This window comes from Anneissia japonica, unplaced genomic scaffold (genome assembly GCF_011630105.1).
Source record: "Anneissia japonica isolate Jap-2015-1 unplaced genomic scaffold, ASM1163010v1 scaffold287952_len401801_cov160, whole genome shotgun sequence".
Classification (NCBI taxonomy): domain Eukaryota; kingdom Metazoa; phylum Echinodermata; class Crinoidea; order Comatulida; family Comatulidae; genus Anneissia; species Anneissia japonica.
The window spans coordinates 254,635-281,304 of NW_022744320.1; the positions used below are offsets into that span (position 1 = coordinate 254,635).

The following is a 26,670-nucleotide window of genomic DNA, read 5'->3' on the forward strand; positions in this document are numbered from 1 at the left end:
TATTTAGCCACATTCTTTTGATATTTATTTATTCTTTTTACTGATTTTTTCATTGTAACGCGCCACCATTATTATTACTTATACTATGTGCCTCATCAGGAACTGTCTTGATTATTCGAAATACAGGTGTCCATCCAAAAAGTGGTCTTTATAATTGGAGGGGCCCTTAATTATTAGGGAGACCTGCATTTCTAATTGACACACATTTTCCAAAAAAAAAATAAATAAAACTAGGCTATCTGTCACAGCCAGCACCACAAATGCAGGAATTTTTCTATGGGTTTGTTATATGTGATGTACCAAACTTCATTAATAGGCATGACATCTCAATCTTTTGTTTATGATTTGACCTTTGACATAGGCATAACCATTTGAAACTACATGATGACACATTACATCTAAATAAACATAATTTTTTTTATGATCTGTGTCTGAGTAATATTTATTTCACACAATGTATTTTTCACATAATTTTTTTTAGTGTAACATGTTGTACCACAAGGCAGCACCATTTTTTTTTTACTGTATACTATTTTTATTATTACTGGTATAAGAAATATAAATCCTCATTCATTCTGTCATTATGGACACAATTTATATCAATCATTTCATACTGTGACAATTATACTAAAATAATAGAATCTTTTAGTGGATCTATTTTCAAGGTAATGGCTAATTTTTAAATTTTACATGGAAATTTAAGTTGATTTCATGCTTTTTTTTCACTGTTTTTATAACGGGCAACGACATATTATTTCATTAACACATATCAAGCACCAATCCATAGAGTTACTAGGTCTCCTTTTTAAATATGTGTAGCACACATATATTTGGTGGATCTGGAGTACTGACCCAACTTGACTAGCGTAGTACATTTACTATACATATATACTGTACACGGAATGGAAGACTGGGGAATAAAGCTTTCACAATTTTTCATTGGTTTGTAATTTAAAAATAACTAAAATAATTGAGGTATAATTACCTTATTCATACTGACTCACACATATACATCCCTAAGTAAAAGAGAAAGTTCTTTTTCACTGGTTTGGTAAAACCTAATTTCTTTACACAACATACACAATTTTGTACATCATAAAATAAATCATGTAATAAAAGAATTGAAACACCGGTTCTCATCAGCTCATCGCAGTTAAGAAACGTTGTGTCCAGTATGAATGAATGAGAGACTATTTTTTAGCTGACCAAGATTGAGTAAGTTCAGGTTTAGTCAAGTGGTACAACAGGAATGCCAATATCTACAACCCATTGGCGCAAGCTTGAATCTCACTCTTCACTCTGGTTAAGGACTCTGCATCGTTTGCCTGATGTACTGCTCCATCTGGCCCGTCGATGTGAACAAATGATAGTTACCCTACTGCAGCTAAATCAAAGATAAAATTACCATTTTGGGAGGAATGAGTTCTTGAATGAGTTGTTCACATTTCTTTCTTTTTTATCCAGTTTTTACATTTATCTTTTGGAATTCTAATCCAAGACCTTCCGATAATACTCTAATTTACCAACTGGCCAATGAGGATGAGTCATAATTATACACCATTGTATTTCTTCATTAGGACACATTTTTCTCAAGGTATTCCATATACGATTTCAGAATTCGTGCCCCTAAATACAAAGGTCTTTAGAGATATCTTGAGGCACAATTTCCCAAAATTTACGATGAACCTCCACCGACTCCGACATTTGAAGAACCACTGAAGCCTCTTTAGTATCTGAAAGGCCCAACCAGCTGTCTAAATACATGTAAATTCTCACAGTCTTAATAAAAATTGACAAGATAGCTATACATTATTGCATATCTTGATGATGTGTTTCTATTATCAATATTTGGTTATGAGTTTGAAAACAACTGCTGGAAAAGGTAATAATTTTCATGATTTCTACCTGTACATTTATCCTACGCACGTTCTTGCAATATATAAATCAATAGAAAACAACGATGACATGAATTGATATATTAAAACATATCTGGATTTAAACTATAAAATACTCAAACACTCTTTTAACAGAACTTATTGCAGTTGACATAAAATTCACCAAAACATTAAGCACGACTAGAGCTTAGTTTCCGTAAAATCGCTACGCTATCGCTACAGTTTTCAGTACAATTGTTGTACTGGGTAGCAATCCCTGATGCAAGAAGGCTCTCCGTTTCGACCGACAATTCAGCATCATCAAACCTGTGTAGCGATTGTATGGAAACAAAGCTTAAGTTAAAAAATATAGGTGAATACATAGACGTGTGTAGCACACATTAAGCAAACTGTTTTTAAAATAATTAATAATTCATTTAATCATTATGTTTCAACCAAACATTTTCAATATATACGCATTCTTATTCTTACCAATTTAAAAAATACAGTATCTATATTTGATTTATATTTTATCTTTTAAAAAAAATAGTTTATATGGCACCACCATTCGTATTTATTGAAGACAAAATATTTACATGTTACTAAAAATTAGTATATTGAAAAAGTATCGCATTATACCAGTATCCCATACCATAATATACCTTATATTAGACATATAATTGCATTACATATCCAAAACAAAAAAACCCCATTAAAATATAAATCTATAATTGTTATTAAATAAAATTTAGATTAGTTCTTACATATTATACAAGACAAAATTAAGACCAACACTTCCACACACAAAAAACCAACACAAACACATGATCTGAGATGTTTGCAAGTAAATTAAACATTGGTTTCATCTTCATTCTCCAGCACTGTAGCACCCTCTCTTGATACTTTAACATGTGCATCAGTGGAAGGTTGCGATACATTGCTTGAAACACGAGTTAGTTGGCCACCCCCGTTGAATTGTTCTGGTTCATTGTTTCTGTCGTACATATCTTGACTGATCTAAAAAGGTGATAATTATACATAAGTTAACAATAACTGCGATATAATTACATAGATATATTATTTTATCTTTCTAAATCGATAAGTCGAGTCGAGTGGGCGAACAGTAAGGCAGGGGTGCCCCAACAAGAGTCTCAACATCGGCAGTGGTTCCAGCCGCTTCTTGCCCAGGGTCGGTTGGTTGAACCAAGTCGTCTTGGATAAGGACCTAAAAATGGAGGTCCAGTTTACACATCTGGCTTGTGTGCACTTTATAGAACACATAGCATCTTGCAATTGTGATTTTACAACACAATATTAGGGATTGGCAATCAAAATAACGTCTTGGTTAGGCAAATTAATATTTTTAATCCGATGAGCTCGTCTTGGCGTCGGACGATGGGGTTACCAGGCCTGTCCAATGGGGGATAATTTCCCCTCCCTGCTGACACTACTGATTTTGATGCCAGCGAACACTTACAAGATACAGTACATGAATACTAAAAACTGATATATGTGCTTAACAATGACACTGTATATTAAACAAAGATCTTATAAATTATATCTTATAAACACAAGATAGCGTTCTCCGCGATTTACGTGTGCAAATTCTGTAATAAGGCATGAAAGGCGCCCTCTTGCTAAATTGGAAACTTTTGACCCTTGACCGCTCTGACCATACCGTACATCGCGCAACTTTACCTTGTGTTTATTAGGTATCAATCCTGTGAACAGCAGAACAGGAAGAATCTCAGATCCATGGCAACAGATAGGACGGACTCTTCCAAAACTGATACTTTTTCTCTTTGGTATAATAGCGCATGAATGGCGCCCTCTTGCTAAATTGGAAACTTTTGAACCTTGACCGACGCTCCTATTTGTTACGCGTAAATCGCGGAGAACGCTATCTTGTGTTTATAAGATCTTTGATATTAAATCAAAAATGGGGTGGTGGTGGTGATGGTGGCAGTAGTCGTGGTAGGCAGTAGAATTTGTAAACAAAACTACAAATAACAAATAACTACAAATAACAAATAACTACAAACAACTTACCACATCAAGAAGGTCACCAGAGATAGAGTGTATAAGAGCATCATGAATAGTAACATAGAGATGATCGTGACCAACTGTGTCAAAGAATCCGCAACGTTGCAGCATCATTCTTATTCCAGCTTCGATTGAAAAAATAAAAATATAAATTTATATAAGACTCTCAGCCAGAATATCAAGACAAGGAAATAGCAAAAAAACTATCAGAGTATGTTTATCGAATAACAGGCCAAGTATCATATTGTACTCCTGAAGAACTACAGTAGTCCAATAGGGTTAAAAATAAATCATAATAAGTTTTTGTTTATAATTTTCTAATATTATTTTAAATTTTAAACATGTTTTAACTGTTAACCGGAAGTGGTTTGAAGCAGCGGGAATGGTTTGGTTTCCCAGCTTCAAGGTCGGGGTTTCTATCCCTCGCTGTGCATTTCAATTGTGTCCTTGGGCAAGGCACTTTATGTGGATTGCTTCCCTCTGCCCAGGAGTATAGATGGGAACCTAGTAGGGTTAAATGCCAAAATGCGCTGATGTAGCTGTTGCAACGTTATGGAATACGCCCCCAGGGAACTTGAGTTTGTGTTCCATAGGCGTTTCATCCAATGACCGGGGTAATGATAATGTGAAGTGCATAGAGGGTTTAACAATATGCGCTATAAAAGTCTACAATTATTATTATTATTATCATTATAATCATAAACTTAGAAATCTCTCCATTGACCCCTACCAGGGTTTTTAGCCCAAACCCTGAGAGGATGCCCTAATTAGTACCCTTGCTTCTTGTCAGATTTTTTGACCCACTATGGTAAACATATGTAGACACTATTGATTCCATGTGCTACAGCTTATTCAAATCATTCTCAATTGCCATGACCATTTTTATCTCACCTTTACAATTTGCCAAGACAACTTTAATATTGATTTTTTCATAATCGGCAATTAGATCTCTCAGTGTATTAACCCCCATAAGGTCAATAAAGTTAAATGTTCCACAATGAATTATAATTGTCTGGCATTTTAAACTTTCTTCACTTGTTAAGCTGGAGGTTGCCAGGCTATTGTCTTCATTTGATGAATTATTCAGGCTTTGAATTTCAATCACACCTTCCTCTTTTGCAACCTAGAAAAAAATTGTAAGACATAATTTGTTTATATTTTTTGAAATATATTACAGTATCATGAACAAAAACAACTACACTACAATTCGATGAATGAAATATACCATTTCCTACATTTATTTAATTTCATTTCAAGATGTGTTTTATTGTTTTATTATTATTTTTATTATCATTATCCATTACAAAAATCAAAGTACACATTTTTAAATTCAATAATTTCTATGCTCAAGTTAATAACTTGTATGTCACTGCAAAGTTAATTTCACAATAATTTGTTATGATTATTTTTTCATTTTCAGGGGACAACACAAAGTGAGCAACTTAAAGTATTACTGTTACTACTTGTTAGGAGTTTTACTTTAAAAAAAATCGAACTCTTCGCCTAGTGTACAAGATACTGATTTATGAGATGAAATACAGCTTTTGCTACAAGTTATTTCTATGTTGTGTAACAGTTAAAAATTTACTACCATTTTTTTAAGTACACTAGCTTATTACTTAAAAATGTTAGGGAAAAAAATGTCCAGTGTATACAATGGCTCGTGTGCACTGAAGAACCCAGTACATCCTTCGTGATGAGTAGGGAGATACCCCGGTGTACTGGTACAGGCAGCCCCTGTGGTGGACGACAAGAGTTGCTAGTACTGGGCTACCAGGTAGCACAGACACGAAGGGACCCTTAGGGGTGAAGAAAGTCATTGGTCGAGTTCCTAGTCCACATATCAAGCACCACAAGCATCTTGTTAGATGGATACACGGCGCTATACAAATGTAGACTATTAATATTATAGTTTTTACACTGCTGTTTCATGGGACCTAGTAACAATAGCAAGCTTTCGATTTGTGCGACAACACGAAGCTAGAACAGAATCACTCATGCGTGACCGCCCTACCTGGCGTCCTACGTTCTCTTCACACATAGATTTGGCCAAATTGCGTTCCAGAATCTACTCGACGAGTTGACCTTAACATTTTCGCATGCAGATGACTTTCAGTTACGTCAATATGTTCTACGTCCTATCGTCGTCGTGCTATCGAAAGCTCCCTAATGTCAGAACGATGTGAGACTTATACCCATTTCACACTGATGCTATTTTGCAAATATTAACAACTAGTAACAAGTTGTAACCAGGTTTGGATGAGTGTGAAAGCAAAATCCTTGTAAACTTTCCGAGATTTCACAGGGGTCCCCTGAGTTATCTCGGAACAAAAACAGACCATCGAGAGGCCTGTTTTTTTCCCAGAATCTTCCGAGTTGTTGTTGCGCATGTCCATATTTATATTTTGACCTTTTTGCGGGCTGTTTTTTTTTTTTTTTTTTTTAGTTTGAACGAATGGCGGCAGCGATGGAAAACGTATCAACATTACTACCATTGTTAATAGGTCTAGACCTAAAATCAAAAGAAATCTCGCTAAATTTCACATGTCTGATGTAGAAACAATCACGAGACTTCGTAAAAAAAAACGCCGACAGCGAATCATTATGATGCTTGACACACTGTTTGCCTCTAACAACAATGGTGAGCTACCGGCCGGCGGCCCGACTGCGCCTAGCTAGCCTAGGCCTATCTTTATCGCCAGCTCGACTACAGCAAGCGAGCTAGGAGTTGAATTCGTTTTACTCTCCGAAGGCAAAGGACCATGGTATAATTACAATCTTGTTAATTCGGTACCAGGCCTAGTTTAGTAGTTGATATGTAATTCGGACAACCTACAACTAGCCTAGGCCTATACTAGTACTACCCTAGGCCTCTAGGCCTAGTCATAATATTCTTCCGAGTTTTCCCGAGATTTCTCATGGTTTGAAAGTGCATGTGTGAAACAAACCAAAAATCTCGGAATATCAAACTTGTTACAACTTGTTAATAGTTGTTAAAAGTTGTAATATTTTCTGCTAGTGTGAAATGGGTATATGTGGAAAGGTGTATTGTCATTGGCTCACTTACAGTTGAGTATTTCTCTCGTTTCCTCAGTTTTTCTTCCTTCTTTTTTTCTTTCAGCTTTGCATTTTCTTCTTTTCTCAGTGCCTTTTCTCTAGAAGCTTGAACTTTGCGTGGGTTAACACCGGAGATTTCGTAAACAGAGTCCCTGAAGTAATCTGTATTTGCATAGTACAGTGAGGATGAACAGCGGAAAATCACAACCCCTGGAATTTCTTTGGCCTGAAGGTGAAAACAATTAAAGGCATTAGAATAAAAAGTATTATAATGTCGTTTACACCACTGGTTCCATGGACCTGCACTCTGTGGACCCCAATTATGATTTTAAATAAACACAAAATTTCATTTTTGGCCAATTAGCACCCACCACCACAAAAAATGGAAATTTCAGAAAAATATCAATTTTTCTCTATTTTTATTATAAATCTCCAGAAATAAGATATGTATATTTCTTCCTAATTATATAAATTTAAAGCATTTAACCATCCCATTACTACAATGTTTACATTTGACCAATAAAATCATATTTTTACCTCTGTCTGGATGTTTTTGAAAAAATTATTTGCTAAGAAATACAATTTTTTTTTTTTTTTTTTGCTCTCCTCTGACGATCTTTAAAAAAATAAGTTTGCAAAACAAAGTATAAAACAAGTCTCTCCTAAACCCAATAATTATATCATTCCAATTCTTTTAACTGTACAATATATAATTGAATAAAAAAAAAATATTTTAATATTTTGCTACTTTGTAAGTTTGAAAATTCTATTGCTTGGCAGACTAATAATAGCAAAAAATATATCAATAAACTACAATTCCAAGGTTCAGAAAAAGAATACAGAACTTACACCTTTATAATTGTAAACATCTCTGTATATATCTGTGTGTGGTATACGGCCAAGTTTGGTACAATACGGCCGCTGTGTTCTGAAAACTACTGTTATAAGTGCAAAGGCTACACCAGCCCCAAGACCTAAATCAACACCGAGTAGGACTACTGCTAGGAAGGTAACGGACCAGATGAGCTGTGGGAACAAAAAAATGAAAGACTATTACAGGGGTTCAAAGTCTCCATGAACTTATGTGAATGTCCCAGAAATCGGAAGGACCTTCTGCACTCCCGAAAGCAAGCAAGAATCTCCCAGAAATAGCCCATCTCCTGCAAATTCATAATATTTGCATGTTTTCAATATTTTAGTATCAATTATCTCATAAAAGTCAGTGCCAATGGGTATCTATGTGTGTAGTAATAAAATTTGATGTGTTAAAAAAAAGTCATCCATTGCAGATCAGTGGAGGATTCAATGGTAGGGGAGACAGCTGTCTCTGATCCTTAACTTTTTCCAAACTATAAAAAAGAAGTGGGAAAAAAGAAAATTATATTCTAAAATTTATGTGTTATTTCCAACCATCTAGAGGTGCCATAATCATAAATTTTCATACCTCATCACCAAATTTTCTTGAATGTTGAATGCATCAAAAAATAAATATTATAAGCACTTTTCTTTAATAAGCAAAGGCACCCAAACAAACTCTTTCACTTTTTGAATGAATGTTCTGTGCTTAAGTAACAAGAGTAATACAATAATAGAACATAATATTTTGGGTCAAAAATTATCATAATCAACTAATTTCTTATTAAAAAATAATAATACGAATGTTGCAACAAGTTAGATACAACACATCCCGGTGGGAAGCAGGAGAAAAACGAAGAAACTATGGCAGTAACACCACCAGCCAACAGCTCCTGTATAGAAAAAAATGTTATACAACTATTGAATTTCCATGAAGGATTATGAAAAACGTACAACGGGCATCTTCTTCTAAACAGTCTATTTTCAAGCACACTCGGTTTTCAGATGCAGACGATCCACAAAAGATGCAATACCTCCATGATTTCCCCGTTTACAACTTTTAAAGTATAGCTCTACATATTAAACAACTAGAAAATGTAAGAATGACCACAAAACAGGCTGTTACTATTTGTTCAGCACTTTGCCATAGAACCCTAATACATTATATTTGCTGCGAAGCAGCCAATTCATATTCTTGACAGCAATTTGACCTCTGAAAGGTCATTGTCTGTCAAAAAAAAATCGCCTAAGACAACTGAAAAGCGGAGTATCCTTCTTTCGTTCTGCCGGGTAAAATCAATTACTTTAGGCGACGTTTGTAGACGGCATGTCACGACGCTGGAGTACTATTCAGCATTTTTACTATATTTCTAGGTTTCCTATTTCTACGTTTAATCGGCTCATGTCTCAGCCACAATATTTTGAGGGCAATATTATTTACGAACCCAGTTAAACTTACTTAGCCTATTTCAACGTGCTAATTATTACATTTAGGCGACGCTTGTTGTAGACTGGCATAGTGTTTTCGGAAATAAATACCATTTTATACACATGCGCAGATCGATTCGCCAGCAGTGAGTCATCGCCAGCAGCAGCGAGTCACCAGCAGAGAGATGTCACTGCAGCAAAACACTATTCTACACGGTACCAACGCTGTTCTAATATAGACATTGGGTCGTGCTCATATTATTTGTTATATTTTTATTATTCATTATTTTCACTTGACTCGCATGAATAATTTTGTTCAAAGAACATTTTATGCAGTTGTACTTCGCAGCACTTCACTTGCAATTTGCAATTTCTAGTTTATTTTTTATTTCTAATCTACTTTTCTTGTATGCCAAGCTGGCTCTTTCCCAAGGATCTTTGTGGTATGCAAATTTGGAAAACAGATTTCCTGTACATGGCAAAATTAATAATCACTGTCATGTTGTATTCACAATGTTGACATCCATTCGGCACACAAATGACATTGTTTGCAAATCAAAACATTCTAGCAAGATTATGTTACATATTTTTTTTAATAAGAACAAAATTATAAAAAAATTAAACATAGAATTTTTTTTTTTCTACTTTCAGTAGGAAGTGATAAAAACCAAAAAAAAAAAATCAAACAATAAAAATGTAAAAACAAACCTGGTTGGCTTCAATTTCGTAATTATGCTTCTTGGCAAATATTTTAGCCATTGAGAGCGTTCCACAGAAAGCAACCATAGAAATAGCAAAAGAGCTGCCTAACAATGATGAGATGTATGAGAAGTCGACCATCTGCGGGGCAGGCAGTCTAATTTTAACATGAAACAGATAATTAAAATTTATAATGGCTTTCAATAGACTCAAACAATATAAAATGCGATACATTTATGCAAGGGATTGAAACAGTTGTAGAACACCTAATAAGCAAGTACCTTTGTTTATGTGTATTACCAAAGAGTATGTATACAATTGCAAGAGATCCGACTGCCCTGATTTGGCATGCATGCAATTAACTCTAAAAAGAGTACTACCATGTACCCTATTTATAAACGGCTTTTACATTCTTTTGAAGGACGCCCTCTAGTTCGTGATAGTACTTTTTTAGATAGGATTTGCATTACGAATACCCAATAGTCTGACCTGTCCAGACTATAAAATTTTATTTGACAAAAATATGTCACATTCATGGTCATGGTGACAATAAAACCAAATATAGACTATATGGGCATACAACAGTTTTGTATAGTTTGGACACACATCTGGTCCTATATGCATCAAATTATCATTCATAGTTTAACATCTGTTTTTCCATATGCTGGTTAAGTGCTATCTACACTATTAAATTTAAAGTGATATATATTTGTGATCTGCCCATATATTGGCATTATTATAGGTTAAGATAAAATGTATTGTTACAATCAAACAAGGCAACATGCAAGTGTTGTTGCTTTATGTACTGACACCGAAATTTAGAGAAAAATGAAAATGACAAATCACAGATATTTGTCACATAAAATGACAAATCACAGATATTTGTCACATAAAATTTGATAGCGCTAACAGAGCTTTCAATCGGTTTACATGGTTTTTTTTTGTTTGGTTTTTATTCTTTTCTCTTTACTGGGTATCTTGTTGAGTAGGTGGATATAGGGGTCTCCTGCAGGACTCAGTTACAGTATGCTTCTGGTTTTAGCTCCGATGAGGAGCTCTAGAAACACTCGGTTGATTGATTAATAGATCTTTTCCCCCAGGATCCTGGCATGTTGTCTGCGAGTGCAGCAGAGCATACTATAATGGAATATTCAGGGCATCTATGCTACGCCCCCACACTTATTAACTGATGGTCAATAGATCTCCACAAAACCCTATTATTACAAAGAAAACTACAATGAAACAAATGCCTCGTTCATTGATATTACAACATTAACCAAAACTATACAACAACTATCATAAAATAGAAGCCCTGACCTGCTACTTGATTTTTTGCGACACTTTGAATAGGATTCTTTTCAAGATGGACTTGTTTTCAAGTCTACTTTTGTAAAGTAAGGAAGTGGCTTCTTCTCAAAATGAATGCTGTAACTTTTGAAAATTATTACTATAAAACAATTAATAGGGCCACTGTAACATTAGTCTGTATCATGGACTGTATTAAACAGCATTAAATCACCTAAAAACTACTGTATAAAACCAAGCGTGTTTTTTTTATTTTTTTTTTTTTTAATTTATGTACAGTGTATGCTGTACTATATTGAAAAGAAGCCAATGTTTTTTTGAAAAGAAACCCATGGGCCTTATTTTTGAGATGGGCTTTTTTTCAAGGCTGCTTTTGCAACCTAAAGAGGAGCAGGACTTCAATTCAAGATGGACTTCTTCTCAAGATTAAGCCCATTGGGCTTCTCTTTGATGTTTTTTAGTATACAACAGACTTACCCAGTAGGTATTTCACCAACAATGCTAACGTCATACTTAGTGTTTAACTTTACAAAGCCGGACACCAGAGTTCCAACAATGATCTAAAACAGTAGGACACAGAATAAAATTAATTTTTACATTATATTTAAGAATGTAATTGTACTGTGTGTTGTTTTTGAGAGGTGAGGGTTTATTGGAAATAAACTGATATAAAAACAATCATAGCTCATCAACAGTTTGACGTGTATCAATTTTACAAAAAGCCCACTAATATTTTATTACAACGCAATATTTTGAAATTAGCAGCAACATACGAATTTAAAAATTTGCCGTATTAATAGCCTCCATACATCGTTGCAAATACACCATCGTATAGTTCAATGGTTCTCAAAATTTTTGGCCAAGGACCAAAAAAATTTCCATGAAATTTGCTGCAACCCAATTCCAGGGACGTTAAAAAACAAATACTAAGAATAGGTCATTAAACTGGTAAAATTTTCGTATGATACTCAGACTAAAGCCAATTTTAGCATAATATTAATTTTTTTTTTCTTGGGAAATTCAAATTTGTTTGGCAACCTCATTTTGGGTCGCGCCCCATAGTTTCAGGACCGCTGGTATATAGGAAACTTCTGACTGAGAATGTGGAACCAGAACGTTCTAGATTTCAGGAGAGAGCGTTTAGACACACACAGCTAAATAAATATGACGTCATTATGTTATACAGTCTAAGTCATTGCATATCAAAGCCTACCTATAATATAAGGCTTGCCAACACACAACCAGCGTACTGTCGCTAAATTTTAAACTGAGTTATTAGCATAAGAATGTGGCAGCATTGTATATTTTAGTACAAAAGAAGTCGTAATAATTTTACAATAGTATGTCAATTCCATTGAATGACCTACTGTATCCTTTCAAAGCTTATAATGTGGAAAATATGAATAAATAAAAAGTCCACTTTCTTGTTCTCTTCATCACTGCTACTGGTTTTGGCATGGCAAGCCCCACATTATTATTATTATTCAATACGTACCACAATTAATTCCATTGGTATGGGAAACTTGATCTTGTCTTTGTATCTGTCTTGTATCTCTTTAACAGCAACCAGAGCAGTAATCGAACTGATAGCCATGATTAGAGTTGCGGTATTTGTAGTATTTAATTCAGAAAATAATTCCTTATAACTCTGAATAAAATAAAAAAGAAAAGGTTATAGAAAAATGTATCATACAATAGTTAAGTATCCATATTAGTTGGTAATTTGTAGCACTTTTATGACTAACAATACACTTGATAACTAGATGAAATTTGGAGCAAAAGCTTATGAATAAAATTATATCATTAGGTATAAAAAATCTACAAACTGATTCCTTATCTATAGGACATTATGCTGATGCTTTATACTGTATATCACTGAAGTTTACCATTTATCAATAAATAAAAATCATTATTATAAGCAACCCAAATAATGACATCATACATGATTTAGATGCACTCTGACACTGCTAACAGTATTATATTGCTTGCACCGATTTCTGGTGTACTCCAAATAGTTGATGATTGATTGACTGACATGAATCCCACCGGTTATATAAAGCTTCACTAACTGTTTGCTCCTTTTAGTACATAACAGACCTATGGATACTATCATGGGGTAGGATAATGAGGGTTTGGGAGCCTGAGAAATGAAATAATACAATCTAGGGGCTTGTACACTTCCCCCTCCCTTTCTTAATACAAATGCTGCACTCTCTTAAAATGTCCTTGTTTGCTGGTGTCATCTGTGATCTTTAAACTGTAATACGATTTATGGTAGAAGTTCGGTCCAGCATATTTCTAAGGTCATGCAAAAGATCACAGAATAATTTTATATCGAAGAACCAATAATGTAGCTCAGTTGGTGCTATGATTTGCCTAACTGCAGGTCTGAGGTCCCAGTTTTTACAGGAAAGCCACTTCTCCGATGGGAGCAAGGCCAGAGGTAGCCCAGAACCTGTCAGAGGGGCAATCCAGAATTTGGAAGGCTTTAATTTAAACGACTGAGTATCAAATATTGTAAAAATTACATATGTTTTTTCTACCTGCCATAATTGTTTTTTTTATTCCCTGACGAGGAGGTCATTATTGACAATTGATTTTTATTTAGAAATACTTAATAATATTAAGGTACTTGGATCCACTTCAATTCTTTGTGGTTCAGCTGCAGGGCTGACATGCTTGCTAACATAAGCCATTGTCTTTTTGAAGAGTTTGTCAATGAATATTACTGGAGGCACCATGGAATGTCATATATATTAAATATTAATTTCACTTTTATGTCATTAATATTTTAATCAAAACAAACTACTGTGATTGGAGGCTATGTTGAATATAAATAAAAATAGACACAAATTTATTGTACTTTTATTCAATATGTTAATCAACAATCTGGAGGGATACTGTTCTGTTTATGCATACAAGCATTTTGATGAAAGCTACTGGTATAGGTATTAACTATTAATAGTTTCATACATGCCTTATCTTATAATGATAGGGATAATACCAGCAACATTGTATTCTTTGGTATAGCTTGGATTGAATCGGATTCTTCAGTGTGAAAGACACATTTCCTTTCATTTACTTTATAATGAACAGTTATAAACAAAAAAAAAGTTTTAATAATAGAAACATTTAAATTGGATAAAAGCACTCTTAAAAGCATTAATTTATATCAAAGATTTATAAATAGTTAAACCAATAATAGGAAAAAATATAATATATACAAAACCTAATAAGATTGACTGATTAATATTAGTTTTTGTCATTGTTTCTTTAAGTGGTAAAGAAAAAATGTTATGGTTGGATAAATAAGTCTTTGGTTGGGTAAAATTACTCTAAAATTATTTTATATCAAACATTTCAAAACCAGTTTAATAAAAGGAAAAAAGTTATTATACAAATACAAAAACCTAACAAAAATTGACAGGTATAAAGTTTGTTGTCAAATTGTTTCTTTAAGTGGGAAAGAAAAATGTTATGGTTGTTCATAAACATGTTAAAGCTTGGAGGGAAATGAATACAGTATCATTTTTTTTTAATTTAAACCATATTTAAAGAGGGTGACCCATCCAGCTAAATCAAAAAGGTCATCTGATATTCAAGGGCCCTTTTAAAAAAAATAAAACACAAGACTTGTAATTCAATATAAAAGAATGTAGTAAATGGAAAAAATACACAACAGAGAGTTAAATTATTCAACAGTCAGCTATCAAACAGATGATTAACACTAAATAACTGTTTTTACATTTTTTTTTTTTTTTTTTTTAAATTCTAATAAAAAAAATTAAAAACTGTAAATTTAAAACAGTTCAGCAAATGAGATTTTTAAAAAAAGAGGAATAACCAAAGATAACCCAATAAGAAGCGATTGGCTCATAGGTTGTGGCTTGAGGTCAGGGGTTCGAAACACTCGCTGTGCAAGTCACTTGTGTCCTGTGTCCTTGGGCACAGCACTTTATCTACAGCTCCTTCGATCAATCTTTGAAATTGGCGCTATATAAATATTTGGGTATTAAAAGTAAGGTCCTTCTTTGTCGGGCAGATGTTTGAATGTTGTTATAAATAATTTCTCTATTTGTCAAACTTTCAAACTGTTCTGTGGTTGTGTACAAACATGTTGAACTAACGTTCAAAAAAGAAAATACTAAATTTTTAAAAAAAAATTAAAATCTGGAATTCTGACAAAAGCGGCACACATGGTTAATGATCTAATTATTATTTTACGAGATCAAATTTCTTTGTTTTCAGGACATAATAATTAGATGCGGAAATGAAGGTATTAAAAAACCTTCCGTTCAAATCTACATTTTGGCACAGACACGATATTGTGCCAGGGTTTTTCGAAGACTCTGTCATAATTGCAAAACGAAACATCATTTGTGGCAAAGACGAGCCAAACAGTCACTCGTAGCAAATCATGTTTCACAGATAACGGTTAAAACAAGCTGGAATGTCAACAATTTTTAAATCTATTTTATTGTACTTTAAAACTAACCTTTATAGCTATACATCACGCTATGCTATTATTTTCCCCATTTTCAATGAAAACAACACTTTTTACGGATTAGGTGATGGTTTTTGTGTGAGAAATGCCCGAAAACATAAATTCTGAAGGCTAATTTCTCAAATATGTGTTCTACAAACAGACTGTATGTTTAAACACCTGTAACTTCATAAGGAAATGTCATATTTAAATTATTTTATTATTTTATAGCTCTCACTTACTGTTTAAGCCTGTATTACTCTATAGTAAAAAATTGATTTTTGCGACGAGTTACTGGTGGTTTGTCTTGTCTTTGTGCCACATTTTACAAGTGGTAAATATATTTTTAGAATGTATCAACAAAATACACAACCAATGCACCTGAAAATCCAACAAATCTTAGCACTGAAATCAGTGTCTTTCTAAAACTCCTCTGTATTATGTATTAATTTAATGTGTTATTAATGGAAATTTGCATTGGTACTATCAATATTCACCCTTAGTGGAGAATAAATCAGATTTAAATGTGATAACGGAAGTCAACTATGTGATGTTCTTAGGGGACTACAACTATATCTGAATGTGCATTCTACTGTAGGCTTTACACTAGAAACTACTGTAAGAGCCCATTAAATTGTTAACAACGCATCTTTGACTTACCATTTACAAGTCACTTAATAGATGGACTTTAATCAAGCGAACTTAATTAAAATCTATTTGATAGATGAAGGTAGAACAATTTAAACAAAATTACAGCAAGCAAAATGAAAGCTAGCTGATATATACTATAGTATGACTGGAAGTTGTTTTTTTTGTTTAGCTTTGATATCAATGTTTTTATTAGGAGTGATGTTTTGCCCTACCGAATACTCAGTACATTCATAAATACTGTTGGGAAACATTCGCAATTGATACCGGTGGGAATCGAACCCACAACCTCCCGGAAACTAGCCTGGTGACATAACCACTATAACACGAAGCTTAGTGACTAGTATTGAATCCGATAGAAGCAGTTGGTATTGCAAATGTTTTTATTATTTTTATTGTTAGAATTAAATTGATCCAAGAGAGTGGACAAACCATTGAGTTGATATTTGAAAAGATCCTATGTAAAACAAAACAAAAACAAACAAACAAAAAAACAAAAAAAAAAACAAACCTGAAATTCTGAAGAAAAAATAAGTGATGCACAAGGGGGTGATAATCCAATTATGTTTTATGGGCCGAATTCCTTCATGGAAGTATTTTTAACACACATTTTAATTTAATGCGGAAAGGCAACCCACAAAACAGCTTCCAATCCGAATGCCTTCAATAGTATAACTTGGCAACAAATCTACTAGAAGGGTTAGTTCACACAATAATAAACAGCATTCTACAATATACTGTAATTATTTTCTTTTTCTTTTATTTTGAATGTAGGAATAAAGAAAAGACTATCGAATATGAAAGTAAAATAGATATTAGCCCTGAAATAAGTGGTTTTTTTTTAAGCCTCTGTACATATTTATGAGCATGAGCCTACTTCAATACAAAAGCAATTATTTACAAAAAGTAGAATTTTTTAGACTACTGTAAGGCGAGACTTCTTTTATTCCTTGTTTCGTGTACTTAGTTTTCTAAAGGTCATCACAGGAGGGTGGAATGAATATAAAAATAAAATTTTGTTTTCATATTTAGCAAATAGTTTTACCAAAAGCATTCAATGGAGGAGAAAATTAAAATATAATTTTATTAGCGAATGTAAAATGGGATGGTTAATGCTTAAAAATTTATATAACTAGGAAGAAATATGCATTACTTATCTTTGCAGATTTCATAGCATCGGAGGGCATGATAAAAAATTTTTTTTAACTTTTATTTTTTTCTGAAATTTCCATTTTTCGTGGTGGCGGGTGTGTTATTGGCCAAAAATAAAATTTAATTTTTATTAGAAATCATCAATATTTACTATTGCCGGTTTCGAAACAAGGCATAAAAAAAAAAATCCCACGTAATAGTAGTTGAGATCATTCATCAATTTATAATTTTGTTAGTTTACCAACCTTAATAAGTGCAAATGGTCCAAAGTACGTACTGACTTTAATACCAAAGAGATGTTTAAATTGAGAAGTGAACACGTGCATTCCTGCCCCTGTCGTAAATCCACGAACCACGGGTTCGGACAGATACACGCTGATAAACCCAAGTTGAAAAAATCCTAAAATGAACTAGAGAGAAACAAAGAGGTGCAACAAATAATGTTATTTTTGTAGTGAGACAATTTTGGTGCAGCTACCGTTATATTTTAAACCCTTATAGAAGAAATACTTGATTGGGTTTCAATAATTATGTTGATTTTCTGGATTTCATAATAGCAAACCCATCAAAAACCCAGCCTGGATGATGTTCGCAATGTTGTGCACAAAATATATCGGCAAAGAAAAATAAGTTTTAATGGATTTACAATTACAAAATTTTGAAAATCAATATATATTTTGTATATTTTCCATACTAGGGGCACAAATTTCATCATCAAAAATTGTTGATGATGTTTTCTGATTCTGATTTGTGTCAACAAAAGCTTATATGCCCTTTGCAACAAAATGTATAATAAACAAAAATATATTGAAATTGAATTCATAATAACCATGAAAATGAAAGATACTGTTTACCAACTATTGGTTTGTTGTAAATATTCAATTGGAGAGCAGGCAGCATTTTAGCCTCAACACTTCAAAAGCAGTCCAAGAAAGGAAGTGCTATTCTTCCTTGTGTTGCTCCATCCAAAATATACACATTTATCCAGATCCCTAAATTTCTCCCCTGGAACGAATCCCACTCTGTATATTAAATCTTAAGAACTTTACCTGGATTAAGCCTACTAAAAAGCAGAGAAGCATAGCCACTTTTTTCTTTTCCTCTTCTTCATCGAAACCAACTGTACCATTCTCTATTAACGACAGTTCCGTTCTTCTACCTTCTACAACGGAATCGATGGCTATCCCAGTCATAATACTCACGACAGCAAACACACCTGTACAATTTTACCAAACTTCATTAATTTAGTCCAGGGGTGGGCATAAAGATGGGACGGAGGGCCAAAATTAATTTTTGATGCAACACAAAGGGCCGCACCCAAACTTCAATGTTTCCAGTGCACATTCCAAAAACCTTTTAATACAAAAATATTTTTAATGGGATCTTGCTCAGTTTTAATATTGCATTTTACAGATAATCGGTGTCGCACTGTAAAAAACAAGGTGTTTTCTAGCCAAAGATGGTTTTTTTTTATTAATTTTTGCAGGCCGCAAAAAAAAATCAGTCAGGCCACACTTTTCCCACCTGTGATTTAGACCCAGCAGCACATGTGGGAAAGTGTAGTCTGTGGGCCTCATGCGAACCGACAGTGGTTTTGTTGCGGCTGGCAACAACCAGGCCGTGTGTGTGTGTCCCACACACTCTCCAACCATCTATGGCTGAAAAAAACCCATGATCTTTACAACAAAGGTTTAAACCACAATACTCACCTACTGATATATGCCTTGAAGTACCCATTAAGGCATATAATATGACAGGAAAGAAATTTATATACAAGCCATACACTGGTGGTAGAGAAGCTAGAAATGCATAGGCCAGACCTGTTAAAGAAAAAGGGATGATTATACATCGGTAGATGTTAATAAAAGAAAAAATAAGGATCATAAAAAAAATATTCAATCCTTTTTCAACATCTGTATATAATAATTAAACTATAATTTCCCCTGACCACACTTAGGCCATGCAATTTCATCCCATTGTAGTTCATAGGCAGCTCCCAGACCCCTATGACTGGGCCCCAGCAGTTGCATTGTTAAGGGGTCTCGAATATGTACATTATTTAAGTGAGACATGCTTTTCTTTTTTCTTTTCTTTTTTTTTTTGTAGTGAAGCACTCCCGGCTGCATCAATACACTCATTATCAAAATAATTTATCTTGAATCATGTTAGAAAAAGCAACATGGACAAAAGCATCAGGGTAACCCCAAACTCTTTTGAAAGGCGCAATGGGATTTTTTTTAATTGCACAGAAGCGAGATGCTCACACTGGACCTCCGCTTAACCAAGAAGACTTGGTTCTACGATTAAAGACTTTGCTTGTGCAATTATAGGCATGGTCTTATTTAAAAAATATATTCTAGGGCCACTTAAGTTCCAGAGCCTGTGGTAAGGTGCCCCTGGATTTAGCCATGCAGTTGTTTTAATAGTTGTATGCCACTGCCCACAATGGTTGTTGCTAAGGTAGGGCACTGTAAGCAAATTTTAAGGAGGTAACTTCTTGATGCCAGAAAATGGCACTATCACAGTGTCCATGTTTAAAAAAAAGAAATTTTCAAAGCAGAGAAGTTTCTTTCTTCCTCAACATAGGTGGAGAGTTCACCAAGGGGAGGGGAGGCTGTGTCTGCAGGCTCCTGCTGGTAACACAAATACAACCCTAAGATTTAAAATTTACAGTATACACCAATGGTCATGTACATGTATACTGTCACTTTCTCTGAGACAGAGGAGTGTTGCCAACAAATGAAGTAAAATTAACTTAAACAAAAAAAAAACCTACCTTGTGGAATTCGTAAAACCCCGACAGTAAATCCAGAAATAGTATCGCCTAGTAAGCTTTTTCGTACATCGTAACTGCCAAGCCATGTTATGATAGGAAAGAACGATATAGTCGCTTTTTTAATAGATTCTTTTGAGCAGGAACAGTTTGTGACCTTTCGTTTTACAACCTCTTTAAACGCTTGTTCTTGCAGCTTCGTCTCTTCATAGTTAAGTTTAAACTCTTCTTCAGTGTAGTATGGCCGTGTGATATGTATATGTTCCCTTTGGCCATGCAGGATCCCGTTATCAAGCTCTTCGTATGCTGCCATCTTTGTAAGATCATTGGGTGCCTGATTACCACCTACTGAAGTCAAAAATGCAAGGTTTTTATCCATGGTGTTGTCACAAAATAAATATAAAATCCATATAGGATCCTCTTATCTTGAGTGGCAAAAATGTTTGCTTCGTCATGTTTGATTTTTTGTACAAAGCCAGTTTCAAGACTAAACTAGATTAAACCAAACTGGGCTAAGTTCACTATTTGATTTCCTGTCATCAACCAATAGATTTGAAGATGTACTTCAGGCAACAAACTACCAGTGAAAGTCTTTACATTGGTACATTACACAAAGGCCTGGTCATAAATGAAGATGTAGTGCGAAGTTGATGGTATGGACTTACACTGCAATACATTTTGTACTATAGGTTTGTGTGAGGGCTCACTGCAAAAAACATTTTGGCTTGCTAAAGCTTGTAAATGTACCACTTAGTCTATTTGAAGCATTGAAACAACATATCAGCTATTTGAAATTGAATGTACTGCAAGTATTTTAAAACAATGTGTTTCAATTTTTAAAATAAATTATTGTTAAAAGAAAAAATAATAAAAGTTATATTTTGTTTTGCTTGTCTTCTCCCCCCCCCCACCCTTTTATTATTTTATATTTTTTATCATTCAAATATATAAAATGTTTATATATGTTTTGTTTTTATGATTAAAAAAAAGCTTAAAAAATGTGTATAGTTTGGTTTTATAAGAAAATGAGGCATGTTGTGGCAAATGGCTAAGTTGTAGCAAAAATTGAAATTCAAGTTATTGGTATTTTTAGATACCTGAGTATGTGATCTTTAAAATGAGGGGTCATTCATTCAAATTGGACACTTTCCAATAATATTGGAAAGTGAAAGTACAGTACTATCAAAATGAACTATCAAAATAACATTAAATAAACAATTTGTTGACCACTTCCAGAACTAACACTTTGTTATGATTAATAAACATAAACTGTTGATCTATAATAAAAAATATATTTGGATTTTTAGGCAATTTTTTTAGCTCCGATATTTATAAGCTCACTTGTCTGTGCGACAACTTAAGCATTTCGCCATGACATGCCTCAAATGTGCTTTAATTTATTTAATTTAAAAAAAAAAAAGCTATAATTTAATAAACATTAAACTGTTGATCTATAATGAAAAATAAATCTGGATTTTTAGGCAATTTTTTGATCTCCTATATTTATAGTTCACTTGTCTGTGCGACAACTTAACCATTTCGCCATGACATGCCACAAATGTGCTTAATATATCATTTTTAAAAAAAAAGCTTATAAATTTTAAAAAATAACTCTTTAATTTACTTGTAAATTTAAATGGTACTTGGAAAAGGATTTTTTTTTTTTTTATTTACTTTGTTCTCGTTAAAATCCTTGTATGTGCACTGTTGTTTTCAGGGAGCTTTTCGACTTTAGGGGGGTCAATATTTAGGTGCGGAGTGGCTTCTCTGATATTGAAATGTCTCTTTGGCATAACAGATTGTTCATGAAAAAATATAATAAAACTCTAATTTACAAGTTGTAAATTTTTTTAAATACATGTGGATCATATGCATGACTTTTTCCATTTCTTTTATCTATTATAATTATAAAGTGTTTTTTTTTTCTTCCAAGTGCTTTTAATGTCTGTGTATAGTAACTCATTTTTTGAAAATTAAAAAAAAAAACATTTTCTATCCATGTTACGTTCCCATTATTTTTTATCAACAGCCGCCTAAATTTTGATCCTTCACCTGGTAGGCAATTTTCTTATTCCTCCAGTTTGTCCTATGTACACTGTAGGCCTACTGTAAATCAGTTGGGAAATTTTAATACCAGCATAATGACTTAGTCTAAGCATTGCTAATGATAGCCAGAACAAAAGGGACCACTTAATACACTATTATGGAAAAAAAAATCAATTTTAAATCAGATCTAGAGAATGTCTTGAATGCAGTGCGGAAAAATTCATGAGAAAAACTACGTACACAGAGCTGTAATGCTGGGTTCTCACTACGCCTGACGATCGTCGGCCAAGAAGATTCTATGAGTGTGCAACACAGAGTTTTTAATGACAGAAGCATCAACGGATACAGTGATTGCACGGTTTAAGGTACCGTAAAACCTCAAACTGAAGCCCTGAGCTTCTTTTCAAGATGGGCTTCTTTTAGAGAATGGCTTCTTTTCAAGGCTACTTTCGCAAAGTTCAAAATGAATGCTGTAAAATGCTGTGAATTTGTATTGTAAAACAATAAATATGGCCACTGTAACATCAATCTGTATCATGAAGTGTGATTTAAATGGCATTAAATCACCTAAACTACTGTATAAACCAAGCTTGTTTTTAGTTTATTTTGTTTTCTGAAATTCATGTACAGTGTTTGTACTGTATTATCTCAAAAAGAAGCCTTAAAGCTAGCTTGAAAAGAAGCCCATGGGCTATTTTTCGAGATAGGCTTCTTCTCGAGGCCACTTTTGAAAACTAAAAAAGGGGGTGAGTATTCTCCTCCTCTCTCTCCCCTCTTCCCCCCCCCCCACAAAAAATCTGAGTGCCCCTGATATACACATTTGAGGTCTCAAAAGTAATAAAGGCACTCGAAGGTTTGTATTGTAAGAAAGACTGTACTAAAAGGACAGCTCTGCAGTTTGTGTTTGTTTAAAAGTAAATGCAAGGCATTAAAGTCAAAGTCTACAGTAATTAAATGGATAGTAACTTTGAGAAGACTCAAGGGTTGTACTTTACTATCTTCAGTATTGCATGAATGCATGAGTAAAGTATGCCACATTAGTCCTCTGTTCAATCAAAATTATCTGCCAATTATATAGTAAGGAGAGTGTAGCCATCATAAAATCAAAAGGTATATATAATAGGCTTAATCAATTTTTCTGTACTGTACATAGGAAAACCACAAATACTGTAACATCGTTAAAACTAGATTTTGTGTTTAATGAAATACTGTATGTGCAACAGAGATTCTACTGAATCATTCAGTGAATGTTGGCACTATTTTACAGTATTATTATTATTTTTAGTAGAAACACTAGTTATCAGCGAAATTTAAAACCGGAAACATACACCCAGTGGCTGGGTATATACTTGCTTCCTTATCTTGACAACACTGACATACAAGGCTTGCAAAAACAGTAAGATGAGACTTCAAAAAGCTGACATAAAAATTCTATTGCTAAATGAGCTCTGTATTTTAGAGTAAGGATACAATGACATTAATTGTTATTTCCGGGCTTGTGTAAAAGATTGCATTTTGTAAAGTATCTAAATTTTCGAAGCACGCTCACACAGTCGCTTGATCATTTTTGTGAGTGGGGAAGTTTTATAGGTGCGGTCCCTATTTCCATACTTCTTCGCAAATCGCTCAACTTTACTTTATACAGTATGCAGATATTGGAGTTTGATATGAAGCTATAAAATTAGAATAAAAAGTGTAACTGTGTTAGTATGCCAGCTATAGAACAATATAAGAAATGTATGACAAGCACTTTTAAGAACTAACAAATTTATTGGCTCTAGGTTTTGTCAACAAAGCAGAATTCATCAGGAGACTGTCAAAAATTTTAGTTTTTTGATGAACAGTTAGCGCACTCAAATTGTATCTTATAATTTTGTAGTGGCAAGTTTCAAGGAAAACCTGCCAGCCCGGGCCCCCCTAAATTGTTCGCAATTTTTTTTTAATGGAGATATAAAGAAAATTATATTCAAAATTTAAGTCTGAGAGTGCAATTTCCAGGTCATCTGGAGGTGCCATAATCACAAATTTTCTTTCCTCAGCCCAAACCATGGTGGGGCTGAGGTGGATAGCTCCTCCATCTGTGAAAGTACCTACCCAGGCCCCCTCTATTTTGAATTTTTGGATCCGCCACTGTTTCGAGAGTAGTCCTGCACTTACAAAGAGTAAAAATACCAGGTACAATAAAATACATTTAATGGGCCCAGAGGATAAAAATAGTAGCCTACTACACTACTTACCTTTCACATAGATTCTTATCCACAGTGTTTGATCTGTCTACTTAGGATTGACAATTGCCCTATTTATGAACTGCAAAGTCATACATTAATATTTACTTTGTGGGCATTACAGTATCTGTGAATGCCTGAAGCAACCAAAACTGTGAGAAGCTAAAATGAAAACTAAAAGAGAACCAAACCAGAACCCTGCAGGTGTCAACATTCCAACACCGTCAATGATTAATTTGAATTGAACAAATTATAAAGGTAGTGGGTCTATCAATTATTGAACTAAAAACAATATGCTTGAATATTTAGGACGATTCACAGCTTTGCGTATATCAAAGCACTGCATGACAAACGGGGTGTCCTGCAGTACAGCAGATGTAGAATAAACTTTTTTTATAAATTAGTTTCTAATTCTGACATTCCATTAACATGGACGCAGATACTGTAATGTTGGACATATTTTTAAGGGGGAGTGGGGGTTGGCAACCCAACTTTTTGACTGCAATGTAAGTTCATAAAGTCAACAAGATGGCCAAATATTGTTGAAATGAACTGTATATTAAAATGAACCACATTTTAGGAAAGCGTGTTCTGCAGTTAGGACTACCGGTAGTTTTAAAATTATTACATCTCTTATATAATTTTGTACGGATGATATTATGATGCCTGGTGGCCACAGTGGCAGCTGTAAGATATTTTCTGGGGAGGCTAAAGCTGTCCATCAGGGTGACGGTCAAATGAAAAAAAAAAATTAAAAAGGGCCCTCACTGAATGGCCGGAAATGGCACACTCTGATTGTGAAAGACATGTGTTGGCTTGGCGTACTGTAGGCTTTTTTTTTTTTTTGGTCCGACTGCCTAACAAGCTCTTCCCGGTGGCGAGGCCTGACCTGTCCGATAGAGTGGGCTTAAGACTGCATGCCTCTCTTCTAGTGCCGCCACTGGTTACCATAAAACTTCTAAGAGATCATAAGGAATTTATTGGAGCTTTTTGAATATTATGGTAAATTTGATGATGATCGTAATGCTGAGGTGAGTGTGGACTCAATTGTAACTGTCCCCCCAACTTTTCAGAACAGATCTGTGCCCTTGACCATTAAAGATAGCGAGACTAGATAGACTGAAGGTTAAAAGGTCAAGCAGCTCTACCAATCAACACAATGGAGTTGCATAACATTAAGATAAAATCGTTGGAACAACATTTGAATTGTGGTCAGGTACAATCCCATCATTGGCTTTCAACTGAGAATACATTTATCTTGCCAATTAACAGACGCACAAATAAATATTGTTGCGACAGTTTTTAGCAAATGATGGTACATACAGTATAAAAATTCGTAGTATGGTACCAGGCCTAGGCCCTAGCTAGGTAGGAATGACAAACATCAGGGATCTGAATAATACAAATTCATATCAATATCAAAACACTGTGTGTGTTTCTTTTGTTAATACATTTATGAATTATTATATAACTATATTATTATCTTAATTAATTAATTAGGGCCTAGGAGGCCTAGGAATTAATTAAATTCGCTAGGCTAGGCCTAGTTTTTTATTTAAGATAAGATATTAGATAAGATAATCTTGTTCAACAAGGGAACTTACTTACTTGGCATAATACTGTAATAGCTACGGCTACTCCTTAATTTATTTGTTTATTTGTTTTACTATGTCCTAGGACTAGGCCTAGTAGTATTACTATAATAATAATAGTAGTAGGGTGGAGACTGGGTGTGAAAGTGGTGACCTAAGGCCTAGGCCCTCAACCTAGGCTTGGGCATCTATCTACCTTGCGCATATGACACGATACTCACATTGACAGTGTAGTGAAGTATAGAGGCTGACTAGGCTACTAACTAGGCCTAGGCCTACCTACAAAACAAGGCCTCGCTGGTAGCTAGGACAGGTATAAGGCCTAACTAGGTCTACTCTTGTATACTTTGACTTCACATTAACTTAATGATTCAAGCTTACCTCATCCTCACCGTCTCTTTCATCATCGTATATCCGTCAACCCTCAGTCAGCTGACATTATTGTTGTTGTTCCAATTTTATAGTAACTCTTAACCACACACGTCACGTA

The 26,670-nt window shown here is 34.1% G+C and overlaps 1 protein-coding gene across 1 annotated transcript; it reads right to left on the reverse strand.

The window, feature by feature from the left end:
* Positions 1-412: 412 nt before the first annotated feature.
* LOC117119612 (solute carrier family 26 member 6-like) lies at positions 413-26,670 on the reverse strand. The gene is made up of 14 exons (XM_033264446.1): positions 26,562-26,670; positions 20,321-20,665; positions 19,254-19,364; positions 18,594-18,760; positions 17,790-17,954; positions 12,757-12,909; positions 11,739-11,821; positions 9,966-10,113; positions 8,654-8,722; positions 7,824-8,000; positions 6,985-7,200; positions 4,809-5,040; positions 3,924-4,042; positions 413-2,891 (listed from the first exon to the last, which is right to left on the reverse strand). Exons 2-14 carry the CDS (start codon positions 20,628-20,630, stop codon positions 2,724-2,726), a joined length of 2,118 nt encoding a protein of 705 aa, XP_033120337.1. The 5' UTR covers positions 20,631-20,665; positions 26,562-26,670; the 3' UTR covers positions 413-2,723.